The sequence below is a fragment of the Phycodurus eques genome, chromosome 1, assembly GCF_024500275.1.
Source record: "Phycodurus eques isolate BA_2022a chromosome 1, UOR_Pequ_1.1, whole genome shotgun sequence".
In the NCBI taxonomy this organism is placed as follows: Eukaryota; Metazoa; Chordata; class Actinopteri; order Syngnathiformes; family Syngnathidae; genus Phycodurus; species Phycodurus eques.
The window spans coordinates 41,263,506-41,280,012 of record NC_084525.1 but is presented as its reverse complement, the minus strand read 5'-3'; the positions used below and the strand labels follow the sequence as shown (position 1 = coordinate 41,280,012).

At 45.7% G+C, this 16,507-nt stretch overlaps 1 protein-coding gene across 5 annotated transcripts in view; it reads right to left on the bottom strand.

Annotated features, from left to right (window-relative positions):
- The window catches only part of nrp2a (neuropilin 2a), a 55,700-nt gene extending 43,404 nt beyond the window's left edge, over window positions 1–12,296 (bottom strand). For all 5 annotated transcript variants that reach the window (XM_061692065.1, XM_061692073.1, XM_061692091.1 and 2 more), the window contains exons 1-2: window positions 11,679–12,296; window positions 5,111–5,288 (exon numbers count right to left, since the gene is read on the bottom strand). In XM_061692065.1, coding sequence (XP_061548049.1) covers window positions 5,111–5,288; window positions 11,679–11,754 — 254 coding nt within the window. In that variant the 5' untranslated portion in view covers window positions 11,755–12,296. The remainder of the gene's footprint in view (window positions 1–5,110; window positions 5,289–11,678) is intronic.
- Window positions 12,297–16,507: the final 4,211 nt, after the last annotated feature.

The window sequence follows — 16,507 nt, the reverse complement described above, 5'->3', positions numbered from 1 at the left end:
TACCTTTGGCATGTGCTTGAAAGCCTGCAAAGGCCTTTTGTGAACTTTTTTTTTTTTTCTTTTTTTACCCAGGCATTAGGAAAAAAATATTTTTTTAAATGCGAGTTTACGTGTGGACAGAGCCTGAGTGAAGCGATGAGTGTTGGATAATTCATTAAATGGTTGGTGGTTGGGGTGCTTTGGGGAGAAAATTGGCAGGGGCATTATCGGCACAAGGGATTAAGCAAAGAGAAAATTAGGATAAATAAATGTAAAGACTCTTCAGGTGCTCAGGCTCACAGTTCACTGTGATCTTTGACCCGCCAGCTCACCCTGAACAATAAAAGCAAATTCTTCTAAGTGTCGGGGCAGAGTGTGAGGGAAACAAAGACTGGCCCATCCCAAATTAGCTAGCTCTTTTTGGCCCGCGTCCATCATTGCATAAACAAAAATTGACGCACACACGCACACATATGCACACACACTCACACACACACACATGCACGCACATGGATGACGTTACCCCTTTTGGCCACCCAGATGTGGTCACATGAAAGAGGAAGAACAGCAACAATGGAATGGTGTGTGGTTGTTGTACTGCAACAACACCAAGCTACAGCATCAGCTAGTCCAAATGCATCCACGAAATTTTACTTGACAATCTCTCCATCCATCCATCCATCCACTTTCTATAGGGCTTATCCTTGTTGCGGGTATGCAGGAGCCTATCCCAGCTGACTTTGAGTGAGAGGCCAGGTATACCCTACACTGGTCGCCAGCCAATTGTAGCTTGACAGTCGAGTTGGAAGTTATCATTTCACATTGATTCCTAAATTGTTGCTTTTGTTTAAACCTTGCCAGATCAAAGACGGAGTTGACAAATGTGAAATCCTCACAATTTCCATGCCAAACAGTACAACTGTTGTTGTATTTGAGGTGGTGCAACTATGAGTAATAACATTGTAATTCTGCTTCTGCGCACATAACCACATCTCGAAATGGGCTCCTGTGATGACGCCGCGACACTGAGCCTGAAACATCAGCGATGTGTCACTGATGAAATTGACGCTCAGGGCAGAGGCCACTTTTAGGCACTGGAACTGAGATGAAAAGGTCATAACCTGAGATTAGACAGGAAGCACATATCATTTTGTAGCACTGAGGCTGAATGGTTGCAGACTTATGTTAAGTGCAAAACACACTCTTGAGGAAAACACACATGCACGTACAGACAAAGCCAGGAGAGCATTCATGTTCACAGCACCATTTTGCCAACAGTGAGGATAAAAAGCCTGTGACGAATCTAAGAGCCTAATTAGATTTTAATTGATTTTGGAGTGGGTCTCTATGTTTTTTTCGCACTTCCCCGCCCTCTGTCTCACGCTCTCCTGTTGTGGATTAGCGTCAGTGAGTGAGTGTTCCTCAGACGTGATTATTGACCGATGCGCTCAGCCTCTGATGAATACATGCATGAGTGTCTGACACGTCTCCGGCACACACTTGAACACATTCCAGGACCCATGACACATTCGCCTTACGCGCATACACTAAGACCCAATCCGGGTCCAAAAGACATCTGTATCGCTCCATTAACTCCCCAAATCCCATTCTTTTGTCAGTCAGGCAGAATATATGTGAGCCTGTGCTAGACTCAGGAGGCAATGATCGGGTGGAGGGCAACTAAAAGACCAGCGAAGACCAGGAGATGTACACGATGTACACTAATCGGCTTTTCCGCTCATATATAACGCCACCTTGCCCTCATAACAACTAATTGCCTTTCACACCTTTGGCTGTTTGTTGGTTCCTAGAGAATTCTTTCTGCAGTATGCAACTCACTACTCTGTACTGTGTGTGTGCGTGTGTGTGTGTGCGCGTGTGTGTCTTCAGGTATCATGAGCTGTGGCTTTAAGGGCACAGCTTGCAGCAAGTTATCATTTTTTCTCTAAGGAAGGGATTGAAAATCGCTGGCCGTGTTGTTGTTGTTTTCTTTTTAAATCACATTTCTTCCTGAAGACATGATTTACTGTGGTTGCTCGTGTTTATTCATTTTGAGCCTGCTTGAGGTGCTCAAGCTGCTCGTGAGTATCAGTAAATACAACTTTGCACACTTTTGAGTTGCCCCTGCTCCATTGTGTACTTTCCCTTGTTCTCCCACAACGGAACAAACAGGAACAGAATCTGCTAACAATCAGAGAGCTGTCATTTTTTTGCTTCTGACTTCAACAAGCAGGGCAGGGGGAGTGTGTACAATACACATACACACATTCCTGCCTCCCCTCTAATAAACCATAAGTGCCTCTGAAATATTAACAAGATGCTGGGAGCAAAATCCCAGCAGATCCCGGGGGCCTGCCATCTTCACTCCTGCCCAAAACCAAATAGCTCTCTTCCTCCCCGTGTCCCCACGTCTCAGTTCCCGATCTCGCCGCCCATCATGCAGACACGGCTACGGCTCGAACCCATAGTGGAAAAATGAAGCTGCGGTGTGAGACTATCAGCAAATCTCGTTGATCTTTGTTGTTTTGAGTATGCTGCATTATTTGATTATGTCTTTGACTGTCTCAGACAGGAAACGTCAACACGAGGTATCGTAATACTGTCTTTAACACCAGTCTGATATTGATATCCCACAACAAGTCCCTTTGGTGACTCTTGTGTCTCTCCTGTGTCTGTCAAACAGTTTTCCTCCTCGACAGACGTTGCTTCTTCCATCCGTTAGCTATCATCTATCGACTGCCCGTTATAAGCAGAATACAGACATTGATCCAAGAGCCCCCTCCATTGGGAAGGTGTAATCATGCCTATATACACACCCACACACACACCCACGCACGTGTGTGCGTGTATTATGATTCTGGAGGCTCCCATGTTTAATTCAGGTGAATAAAACTAAAGCAGGCCCTCTTCTGGTTTAGAGGAGAAGGATGAGGCAGCAACCCGAGGAGCAGTAGCCCAAGAAAAGGAACAAGTGGGAGGAGGAGCCTGCAAGAAGCAGCTCTACGCTGCTCCTGGTCCATCCTGGGGCGCGACGGTGGCAGATTGCATTAGAGATATGGGCCTGATATTTCATCTAGCCTTTATTACATTTAGTTCATATCAATCGGCTTGCAGCCTGGAGGTAAGAGCTTTTTGGCATTCGGCCGGACTCCCTCTGAGATGAAATCCTGAATTAAAGTGCCACCTCAGACGTGGAACGCGTATATATGGCAGCAGATTGATTGGTAGGCCGAGCTGCAACAGTTTGAACCCGCTGAGGGAAAGTAGCCAGCAGGGATGTTAGCCAGAGAGATTCTTGCCGGGGCTGACCAAGCACTTCTTGCAGGTAGCAGGCTTTGGTACGAATTTGCATATATTCTGAAGTACATCCACTGATAGCGAGGTTCAAATGTAGCTTGCGTAGCTGTTCACCTTTTAGATAAATTCCAGTTATGGTGCTCGCCGTAATCCCAGCTGTCACGCAGATTTCTCTGGCCCCAACGAGACGGGGAGCCTTTAGCCTCTGCACCCCTCCAGCGGATGCCCACCGCCTTAACCTCCCAGAGGAGCGTGAAAACATGCAAAAATCTACTCCTCTGCTCACTGGCACTGCTATGCCTAATCACACTGGCAAAGAGAAGAATCGAACCGTGACGGTGCTAACGGGGGCGTACATGCACCTAGGGGTAGAGAGCATAGCGGGTCTCAAAGAAGAGATTTAAATGTTTCTATAAAAGTAGATGGTAGTATGATGTGGTATCTCTCATGAGGAAGAAGCAGCTACTCTCACTCAAACTCACACGCTTGCACCGTTCGCCACCCACGCTCACATGCAAACACGTCCAGAGAGGAGGGAGACTGAGTGGGTGTGTGTCAGAGGGCAGGCCAAGGCCTCCGTCCCTTTAGGCGAGTGTAAAGGAAAGAACCCCAGAAAATCTTCTGTGGTGAGTCAAGAAGGAACATTGTATGTTTCTCATCTTCATCGTTGCCTTCTCCCTCACTCATGTGCTTGGCAGCAAGAAGCACCTTGACCCCGTAGTGGATCAACAATAGTTTTGCAAATGTGCCGTGCTGTGGTTGGTTGGGAAGTCCAAAGTGCTGCATTCTCCCCAGGATTTAGATGAGGCAGGAAAAAAAAATAAATAAATCAGACATCATGAAAACTGTATGTCATAGCTGCTTTTGGTGGTTCGTAACGCCAAAGCATCATTTGTTTATTCACTACAGTTTACACAGAAATGAGGGATGAGTGGAAAAGGCAATTAAAATTGCATCTGGGTTTATGATATTGAGGCTCGGGCTGACCGATATGTTGATACGCAACTGGCTTAGTGTTGCAACATGTTAAACTATTTCTTTGCACAAGAGAAAAAGTTTATTAAACTTTCAATTTACATTTAATGTGCAGTAGCATATTTTTCAAATAGGCTAATAAACTGCTTTTGCACTGTTCTTAAAAATACAGTTCCTATAACTGCCAACTTGCTTCTCTTACATGTTGTTTTGACCTAAATCTGAACACTTTCCAATGTTGAGAAAATATTGGGATATGAGTTTTAAAAGTGGTTTCAACAAAGTGTTCCCTGATGAAACACATCTCTGGGAAAATTGACGAACAATCACATCCAAACAGCTGGACTTTATTCTGTTTCTTGTCCTTTTTCCCTCCCCTGCTTGCCTTCTCTGTGACCCCCCCAGCTAACTTTAATCATTTCATCCATCAGTTCTGTCTAGATTTTGAATAGTTCCTTCCATTCAGCCTTTACTTATTGCGACCTGAATTCTTCGTCTGTTTCAACCGCTGAACGAAGGCGGTTATGAGCAGCTGACATGCCCCCGAGCAAGGAACTCTACCCGGTAATTGCCCCCGGAGAAGCGTTGAAGAGGTCAAGATGTTTGTAGTTGAGCTTGGGCCTCATCCATCCCATAAAATGTGTGTGATGCTGTGTGTGCTCAGTTCTCTCAATAACAAAACCACAATCCACTTAATGGCCTGCATCTTACACAGAGCTCGTAAGTACAATTAAAGTTTCCTTTGCGACTGACCAGAATGTTGGGCTCACCCCATCCAGAACTGCTCAGTGCGAATTACAATACAATGTAATAAACAAGAAAACACATGCAAACACATTCACCACCCTCCCAGTCTTACTTGCAATCCAGCCTTTCGATCTCGAAGTGCGGGTTGAAATTGAGGACGATGCGCTGCGATGGCTCTGGAGCTGTGATGACCCACTGGCAGTTCTGATGAGGCGGGTATTCCAGAGGGTATCCGGGGGAGGTGATGTATCCGGCCTCGCTGGCATCGAAGATACCCCTACACTCTGATGCTGCCAAAAGACCACACAGGGGTAACATTGAAAAACAGATATCAAACAATGCTAACTGTTCAGCCATGTGCACAGAGATTTTAGAGGGCAGGCGCTCAAAAACAAAAAAAAAGGCACCTCAGGGAAAATATTAGCCGACAGGGGGGCGGTCTTAATGGTTTGCCAGTCATTTTGAGGGAATAAATGAGCTGCAGCAAAAAATGGCACTTTCTTCATCCAGGGCAAAAGGACAGGTGCTTCAGCACCACTCGGGGTCTATCTGTGCACGTCCCTGTAACTGCTTCTTTGTAAGATTTTATTACAATAAATGAGAGCAATTTCTCTTTGTCCTTTGCATGAATGGAGTGTAAACGCTATACTCATTATCTTGTTTCTTCTCCATAAAGACATGGTGCAACAGATGAACAGTAAAACAAAGAAAGCAATTTAGGCTGTCAGTTTGGAGGAAATTGGAAAAACGTATCCATTGTGGATTCCCAGTGCAAGTGGCTAATAAAACAATACAACATCATCAGAGACACATTTGCTGTTCTCTCTTGCAGATGCACACACATACATACACGTGCGCGCGCACACACACACACACACACACACACGCACACGGAGCCTAACTCAGCCCCTTCCACACCCAGGCTCTTATCTCCCCCATTTCCCCCTGGGGAGTGCTCTCCTACTATAATTGTTGCGCCAGCAAGTCAATCTGCAAACATTAGAACACATTCTCCGATCCTATCATGCTCTCCCAGGAACAATAGCCTGCCAATGGCATCGCTCGGCAGGCTTAGACAGGAAGTGACACACAGACGGCCTGTCTAGCGGGGCTCTGGGGGTGGGGGCGGTTGGTCACCCCAACTCTGTAAGGAGAAACTAATGCAACGACAAAGTCGCATTTCTCTGCTCAGCTACAAGCAGCTCTTTTGCTGTGTTATCTCCCCAAACACACCAAACACACCAAACACACCAACACACATACACATACAAAAGAAACATGCATAGTTATTCCACATGTGCGCACCCTCCACTGAGATGGCTTGAACCTTTGTGTACAATGCATCTTTTATTACTTTTGGACTGCCACGGATTTGCAGACATTATTAGTTTTTACTGGAGTCAGGCTGATAGGACTTCTCCTTGACAACAGCAAGCTGTGGCTGTAGGTTTGGTTTATACCTACGTGTAGCTGCAGGTTCTATAAATGGTAAATGAAAATGATGTGGCCTTGAATGTAAAGCGATATTGTGAACGGCATTTATTGGCTGAACAAGAAAAACTACTCTAAACTATGCGGTGCCAAATAGTAAGCTACTTGACATAAATGGGTTGATATTCTTGCAACAACAAAAAAACAACACAAAAAAAAAACGGTGAAAACAACAATAAAGGAAGCGAAAAAAAGGTGCACTGCAGGCTTGAAGTGTAATAGACCCTTCAAGCGTTGACATTTCCGCCTCCTATTGTGCTTAAAAGGCACACTTAAGATTCTTTGACATTTGAAAGAGCTGCAATGACTCCCTTTGAGGAGAGATGCCCGAATGTAGAAATGCTCACAATTGTGCACATCTTCTTGGCACAGAAGATTTGAGCCTTTTGGGAAAGCTGCCCACTGAGTAACTGTCAGTCACACGATGATTGGAAGGTTGAAAGATGTACACATGCATGTGCATGCACACACATGGACACAGACACACACACACATTCACACTCATTGTTGGGAAGCATACAAAGCTAATGTGTGCAGGAGGTACGCCAAAAGCCCGCCGCAGATTAAAGTAAACTACACAAATATCGATTCTTAACATCTTAATTGATTGTTAAAATGTGTGGTACGGTATCTCTGATACCCCAAATGCGATGAAGAGATGTGGTATACTGGAGATGACCAACATAGCACAGCACAAATGAAACAATGTCTTTTGCAGTACCAAGACTGACCTGTAATCGGCAGCAGTGTGCCATAGGACATCCAGACTGTCAGAAAATACAAAAAAGATGAAACAATAGTAGGAGAAGAAGAAATGAAATAAGCTAGTTTAACTGTGAGCTTATCTCGTAACTACTGTGCATTGCAGTTATAAACTCTGCGTTATTTATATTGCGGCGAATGATTCATGAGACACATTATAGTTGCTCCTCGATTTATATCCACCAACAGCGCAAGCTTCAGTTTGATTTGTAATTGGCTAGTTCGCCGTTTCACATCACAATCAAAGAGCCCATGGCTAGATGTTGACCACACACAAGGATTTGTGAGCAGAAATAATTAACAGTTTTATCATTATAACTACTGTCGGCCTGACTGTTTCCCAAGCAGAAGGGGAGGGTAAAGAATTGCTCTTAACACACCTGACACCACAGGATAATCACTCAGGATAGTTTTTTTTAGACACATCTGATGGTCAGACCTTTGGTGACTTTGATAGTAAGAGTGGAAAAATACTCAAACTGTGGCCCGATTGTCGGTATGTGTGTGTTAAGTGTTCTGCAGCATTGACACTTTCTTACTGGGCTACCTATTTAAGCCACAGGGAAGGCTGAGGAGGGAAGAAGGGAGAGTGCACTGAAGATAAAAGATGGATTGAGGCAGAACACGCAGGGAGATTGATCAGAAGGTAGTAAAAAGATGGAAGGAGGCAATTTAAGATGATATAGGAGAAAAACTAACATTGAGGAGAGAAAGTGGAGCTCATTAAGAAATGTTGCTAACCAAGCGGCACACTAGACACTAGACACTAACCCCCCCATGGAAACCAGTCACACACAAGAGGTTATTGTGTGTGTGTGTGTGTATATATCAACTTCGTTAGTTACAAAATGACAGCCACGTTTAGTTATGTCGGTTGTGGGGATTACAAAGACTCACAGTCATTTCCTGGAGTTGCATCATAATACCATAAATGATCACTATTTGGCAAACCTTGAGCACTGAACAATCTGTGCTCAATTAACTGGCCTTCTCTTTTTACGGTGCACAAGGGTGGTTGTGTCTCTTTTGCACGAATGAATATTCACAAAACTTCCTGCACTCATGGCTTTAATTGCGACGTTTTATAGCATTTGCGGCGTGTTTTGTGTGTGTGTGTGCGCGTCTGTGTGCCCGTGCGTGTGTATGCGCACATCCAGAAAGAGCCAGACATCGCTGCACAAAGGAGCCACCACCTTTATCTTCATTATCTGTGGAAATGTGCATATGTCTGCATATAGCGCTCATTTCTATTAGCTGCCTTATCTGGGAAGGGTGGTGTAACGCACTGGGATGAGCAGCCAATGTGAGGGGAGGCTGATAAATCCCGCCATCATTCCAAATGTAACCGCCCCCCCCCCCCCCCCCCCATGTCGACACCCCACCTTAATTAAAAAGTGCTATCAGCCAGAGTGAGGGAATGAGAGGGGCGAATGAGCAGCGCTCATCCATTCAGTCCAGAGCTAAGCTTTAATCTCAGACACCCTCCACTAGACTGGAGTCAGGAAAAGGATGAGGAGGAGTGAAGAAGAAGGGAGGTCCACTCGGGTTTGCACTACATTGGGTGCCTTTTCTCTGGTGTTATTTATTCAGAACTTTCCCTTCATCCACCAGAAACTATTACAGAATGACTTTTTGTTCATCTGTTTTAAATCTTTAACAGGATTTAGTTCCCTTAAGGAACTAACAAAAGCCACATTAAGGAGAGATCATGTCTACCCCCCACCCCCTTTTCTGCTTCCATTCTTCTTCCTTTCTACTCTTCCCTTCCTAACAGGATAAGTGCCCCATGCTAATCAGCTAAATGCACAGTGCTGCCCATTGTGATCGATGGTTCAATGGATCAATCGGCTAAACAGATGGTTGCTGGTGCCTGCAGGGTGGGTAATTGCGGGGACCTAATCCTAAACACTACCTGACTGCAGTATCATATCTCCTTGCCTCCCTGGCGCTCTCTTTCCTGTGCGTCGGTGTCCAAACGACAACAGTGAAGCACTTCTCCAGAGACGCTTCCTCGAGTCGACATCAGCAGGGGAGGAGCGTGAAGAATTAATATTTTGCTCCGTGACTCTGGTGATTTGTTGCCACCCCTGTTCTGAATGCTTTATTTTCTTACAGGCTCACACACTCTCAAGGCTAACTCTTTAACCCCACTTTTGAATAACAATAAATCCTATATACTCTGCCAAACTCGCTGTTCTCATCTAGTAAGCCTGTCCCCCCGAAGTCATTAAAATAAAGCCATGTGAAAGACCCAGCTCTGATCTATTTATGGAGGTCTTGTGGTAGGCTGGTTGCATGCATGCATACCTGACTCATATTGAACAGGCCACTTGGCCAAGTAACGCTGAGACGTGACCTTGTTTTCACAGCTGATACCTCTGAGGCTGAGGCGGATTTAAAGATTCGCAGGGCAGCTCAGGGAAAGATGTGAGAGAAACAACCAACAGAACAAAACAGGAGGGGGAAAATGAGAGTCAGCCCGAAGCGAGCATTTGAAAAACAAATGATTAAATGAGCAGAGCGCCAACTCTGGGAGAAAATGAAAATGATACCATTGGTGGAGGCGCTGCACAAATATCCACTCAATAAACATGCAAATGAGCTGCTTAATGGTGGGAATATTAACCCTGCTGGTTCTGGTAATTAATGTACATGTCAGCGAGTCACGTTCTTGTGATTCTTGCACAAGTGTGCAATGGAAGTTCTTCTGCATCCCAGGTGCCGAGCAGGCTTGAAAATGTGTACATCTAAGCACATTTCTGCCCTGCAAGGGTCATCCAGCCCTGGTCACGATAGAAAGTCAGAAAGTCAAGCTCCAGTGTCCACCAGCTTGTTGCTGGAGGCTTTTCCTCATATTAGGGGCGGCCACGTTCTAAAATATCTCTTTAAAGAGGCCCTCATATGCGTGGGAGCATCAAACCACAAGAGAGCCTCTTTCTGTGACTTCACTCTTACTTCTTGAACCCTGATCTGCTCTGTCTCTCTCCATTTTAAGCGGGTGACCCAGCATGCTTTGATGTTGCCCTCTGGCACGAACAGCCCACCCCCCTGCGTCTCGCCGTCAAGTCTGCCTCCTTCACGTTATGGTTTGGCGGATGCAGCACATCTCCACACAAAACTCTGTCCCTCCTGCTCGTACGGCTCCCTGAGGCCGCCTGCTCGGCCTCCGGGCTGCTCCCTTCCTGCCTCTCCCTCCTCTGCCGCCGACTGTAATGTGGCTCTTGAGGCAGCCTCTTGGCAGGGAGACACGGAGGGAGGGGATGGAGCTTCTTGGGCGCGTTTACTGCCAAGAGGTCCACATCTGTCTAGCATCAGCGGCGCATAGGCAGCCGGTAAAAAACACACACGCACACACTCGTTGACAAACAGCCACAGAAACTGCTGATGGAACAGGTAGCCAAAAAGAGGAAGAGGCTATAAAGGCAATAGCCACCATCAATGAGATCATATACTTACCGCTTCTCTTGGTGACTAACCGCAAGAAAACTAAACGTAGCCTATACACCGTATGATTATGTGTAAGTGACGCAACTAGAAGAACACTTTACTAAAACAGTTTGTGCGTCCTTTCTTCACTTGATCTCAGAGAATCTACCAACTTTACCATTTTGATCATGATTAGTTAAATGGTCAAATTTGCAACAAAGTTTACATGCCCCACGCATTAATGAAATTAATGATTAATGAAATTGGCATCATTTATCATGGGAAATCTACAAAGTTTACATGCACACATTCCGATAACGACGAATTACATTAACGTCAACATCTCTCTCCATACTCTCTCCCCCTAACATTAGGTCAATGCCTGGCTAATGGAGGGCAACAGTCCACTGGAGGGATTACATTGGCTGCTTAATGAGAGTCGAGAGTACTTCAGTCACTATTAATTCCACGGTCCGAAGGGTTCACAATAGCAATGTTTCATATTTAACACCTATGGTTTCATGTAATTAAAAAGAGGAATTTAATATTATTTAATAGCAACTGCTTCGCAGTGTCGTTGTCCGTCACCCCCCCCCCCCCCCCCCCCCCCCCCCCCCCCCCCCCCCCCCCCCCTGCGTCCCGGTGAGTTTATGCTTGCGTTGGGCACGGAGCTGTCGGCGCGCTGACATGTGAGGAACAGGAGGCGATAATTAAGGATGCAGACTTTTAGTCCCAGATGAAGATCGTAGTGGTGCCAGTTAACCTTCCTAAAAACAACTACCAGATCAGCTGTTACGCACGCTTTTTCTCTCGCTCCCTTTTCTTTATTTGAGGACACCAAAGACCGTTTTCTCATTCAGAGTTTAGTTGTTTCATTTTCTTAAATAAAATTTAAAAAAAAAAAAATAAAAAATGAAGTTTTTGAAAATTCAAGCACTCCAAATACTTGATGATACACCCAGACTAGTAGGAGTGTAAAATGCTAAGTAAGTAAAACTCACCCTCTTCTCCGCTTACATGTAGCACCACATGACACAGTGCCAATAACCATCCGAGCAGCGAGCACACAAAATCCATCTTGGACGAGGCAATAACCCGGTGTCAGTTTTTCAATCTTTCCACTCGTAGAAACTCAAATGTGCTTCACATCCCTTTGGGATTAAACGGGGATGAGTTCAATAATCCCACGGCATGTATTCAGTCACCGTCGGTTGGGCAACGTGACAACTACATGTCACAAAACAAATAAAAACGTCTTTGATTTGTCTCATGCCAAAGTCGGTGACCCGGCAGCACATTCAACCGCAAAAAAATGTTCAATTCGGTAAGAGCGGGGCTGTCTGACTCCCGGCGCGTGGGAGTCAAGAGGATCCCCGGAGGGTGCAGTCCGGCTGCCGGGATCGCCACTATGGTCCGCGCGTGATTTGCGCACGCACACGGAGGTCGCCTGTCGTGAAGTGGGAAGGTCTGCGGCAGAAGCACACGGAGGAGAATATGTGTGCGTCCCCACGAGCAGCTGAATCTGGAATCTGCTCTGTCCACAGCGTGCGTCTCGTGTGCGTAACAGTTGCGTGTGCGAATGTGGGAGAGGGAGACAGAGCGAGAGGACTTCTGCGCCTCGGTCCCGCCCCCCTCGAGGCGATTGCTGAATTTAGGGGCGAGAGAAAGAGAGAGGGAAGGCGGGCTATAAGAGGCCTGGGGTTGCACGTGCACGCGCCCCCACTCCCCTCACACAAAAAACAATACGTCAGACGATCAGAGGACAGATAGGAAGCCCTGCACACAGATAAGGTCTTGATAAGACACAGCGCCCCATAAAGCAAACACCTCCCAAGAGTGGGAGGAGGAGCACAACAGTCACAGAGCCAGGAATAAAAGGGGAAGGGTACGTCGGGGTACTGTCTGGGCAAAGGGGAGGGGTGCACAACAAAGGGCACACGGTGGTCTTTCACCACAGAACACATGAAACGACCTCATCATTGTCGTAGCCCTTGAGTCATTGGGGAAGCGGAGCCCACCTCAGCCCGGCCCAGTCTTCGCCCTGCAATCAGCGAGACTAAATTCAGAGGCGTGGCGGTCTAATGACACGGTAGCGAGCCCAAAATAATCTGCTGAGAAAGTCCTGCCCATGTGCCCTGCCCGTGGCTTGGGTTACCATGTAATAGAAGGGATCGACTTAAGGACCGGGTGCAATAACGAAGACTCCTTGGCATCTTTATTTGAACTGGCTACGTGCATTCTCAAAAGGGCCGGACCCACAGGAAGCTTTGAGAAGAGGTGAACCATTGTGGATGCTGAAATCTCCAAGGCGTGACATGAAAGTCCGACACCAATGATGATTCATAATACAACCAAAATATTCAGGGAAAAAAAAAAAAGCCTTTTCAGTCCCAGAAATCTCGACATCCCAGAAAACTGTCATGCATAATGTCACACAAATTGTTGTCATTTACAAGACTTCAGTCCAGCATTGAAATATTAACTTGCTGTATATGCTGCCCTTTTTTATTAGCTTTCTGTGCACATTTTGCGACATTACCTTAGAACTACCACCGTCGACAAGGGGTGCTAACAAAGACAAAAGTGAGGAGAAGAATAAAAATACAGTTCTGTCAAGTGAACGGACTCACATGCAAAGGAGTAAACTCGTCACTTGCTGTGAAAGTTAAGCTCGTTATTTTCTTTTCAGGTTTTGCTGCGGTTGACTTCTTTTTCACGCATATGACAACTGTGTAAACCTACAACTGTAACCCCTTTTCATACTGCTTATGGAAAATGTGAATATTTCGTCTTTGTCTTTGTGCTGTTCTGGAATGCAGGGTCCAAGTCGACCTGCAAATTTGCCAGCTTCTGAGGTAGTAACACAGGTGTAACACTGGGACAACGACGGCGTGAAAGGAAATGACGGAAAGTCGGGACAGGGGTGTGATTTAATCCCAGGGACTCACTTCTCCCACTCAATTGTGTTGAAAGCAATCGTCGCCGTCCAGCAGCTATTTTAAGTCACACCAGTATGACTGTTAAAAATGTTAAAATCCTTCCATTCATTTTCCGTCGCGCTTGTCTTCATTAGGGTTGTGGGTGAGCTGGAGCCCATTCCAGACCAGGATGACCAGGATGTACCCTGGTCATCCTGACATCCATATGTTAGGTTCTTTGGACCTCAAAGAACCTAACATATGGATGTCTTAGAAAATAATCCAATGCTGTTTATTGTAATCTTAAACGAATTCCGAGCAGCATTCATAATTTCAGAGTTCAATTATTGGATAAACTACAATATGCGGTGGAAAAGTATATTGATCACCCCATTTATTGTCCAAAGCAAACGCTTTCTGCTTCCATAGTAGACACCTATTTGAAGAGACCTGATAGTTGGTCGTCAATCGGGGAACCATCCATTGGCTACCGTACTGTAAATGATACACAGGGGAAGTAATCATTCCAAATAACCAGGCTTAATACTGCTTCAGCAGTATGTACCTGTTGCACACACTCAGGGCCTTCAAAGCCTTCTCTGCTGGCCTAAACACTATCAAAAGCATTGACCGACTGTACATTTACATTTTACCGTATTTTCACGAACATAAGGCGCACTTAAAACTCTGAAATTTTCTCCAAAATGGACGGGACCCCTTATAACGCGGCGCGCTTTATGTGTTCCAAAATCTGTAAATGTTGTTGTGTGACTTCGATGAGCGCTCCACTTGACTGACTGGGAGCATTTCCTGCCGACACGGTGCTTATATAGAGGAAAGGCGGACGTGATTGAGGACAGCATGCGGACGTTAAAGGGGGGAGGGAGCGCGTGAAGGAGGACGCTAAAGGCATGCCCCCGTCCGACAATGACGAGAGGGAACCCGGCATGTTGGATGGCGAAATTGCCCAGCTGTTCATTTCGGATACAGAAGATGAGAACTTTGATGGATTTGTGGATGAGGATTGATCAAAAAATAACGTGAGTACATTGTTAAATACTTCAATAAAGTACAACTGAACTCAGTTTTGCTCCCGCTGCCTTTTTAAAAACATATGCTAGCATGCATGCTAGCGTATGTTTGAGCGTGGATGCATGCTACCGTATGTTTTAAGCCAGCGTATGTTTTACCATGCCTGCGCCCAATAATGTTAAATACAGAAATAGACCCTGTAACTGAGACTGCACCTTTTAATACGGCGCGCCTTTTGGTCGTGAAAATACGGTACATGAAACTGTATTATTTTATTTTACGCAGTCTTTTGGCTTCATTTCAGAGGTTGTGTCTTGGCTGTCATTTGTGGGTTATTTATTTGTTTATTTATTTTTTGTCCAATCAGATTTTAGCTTCTATGTGTTGCCGTATCAATTTAATCTGCCCAGGACCTTCAATTCCAGTTGCTGGCCCATGTTAAATACACACAATAGTAATGGCTGGTTCTTTTTTTAACTAATCTGAACTAGTCGGATATCAGATTCACCACTCTCTACCTTCGTAAAGGCTCAGCGTGAACTCTTGCGTTTTCCGTCCTCATCAGAGCTACTTGAGTGGTATTCCCTCATTACACCGCCCGCCACTGGTATGTACAATACAAGAACACAGTATAAGCATTAACAGAAAACATTTCACAAATGAGCAGTGCGGGTGCCAACAGATGCGCTAACCACTACTTTACTGTGCTGCAAATTTTAAAATGTGATTACGTCATCCATCCAGGAAAGGATTGTGTTTGAACCAGAAGTTTGACATTCTGAAGTTCCACTGTACTTATTTGAAGAAAACATTTCCAGAACCCCACTTTATAAAAAGTAAGAACTTCCCTACAGGAATAAAAATAATCCAATGCCCTTGACTGAAGGTTGCATGACAATTGTGTCTGCTTGTGCATGAGTGTGTGCGTGTGCGTGTGTCTGTGTGTGTGTGTGTGTGTGTATTAACCCCCACCACCCACTAAACCCTAAGGTGACTAGATGCCATTAACTTGCAGCATGTCACTCAATTTTAAGACCACCTCTCGCCCAAGGGAGCTGTCAAATGTCACTCTGATTGCCTAATCTGGGCTTTCCGGTGGTGTATGGGGGGCATAAAGTAATTAATCATTTGTACTGATGTTGTTACTTATGCTTCATGCATGCAAACTAAAATGTGGTTGTTCAACGGTAGGGAGACCTCCATTTAACCTCACCAGTGACCCTCTCTCACTGATAGAGAGATGAAGAGTGCGGCCAACAGCGGGCGCATTGTATCACGTGACCGACGCATTGGCCCCTTGACGCGCACACGGCAAAAATTGTTGCCGCGCATAGAACGCCGTGGAGATCATCTCTCATGATTGGTCTGTTTTAGTCACATGCTGTGATGACGTACTCAGCTTTCCCCTCGGTTCCACATAGCACCTACGCCGCCGCCTTCTTGATCGATTTTGCGGTATAATTAAACGTATCATCTGGTCATCTCGGTCCATTGACAGTGTTCTACGGTCGCCATTGATGTTGCTTTGTTCCTTGTTCCGGAAAGGAATGTAAAAACGGCTACCGGAAATGGCCAAAAATTTCAGAGGAAATTCCACCCTGTGGCGTCCCAGCCAATACCGGCCGTAGCGACACCCCCGACTTGGAGGTGAACTGCAGTACATTTGCAAAACCGCGCGCTCGAGTATAAAGGCAAACTGCGCGCGGGATAGCTGCAGTGACGTCAGTGCGGTCACCGCCCGCGCGAGTATAAGGAAGCCTTAAGACAGCATAAAACCTCCACGCAACACTGTTCTACCACAACTACCCCCGTTCTCATTCCTCAGGGGTCATGTGATACCCCTCTCGCCCATTTGTCAACATCTCTGCCCCCACCATACT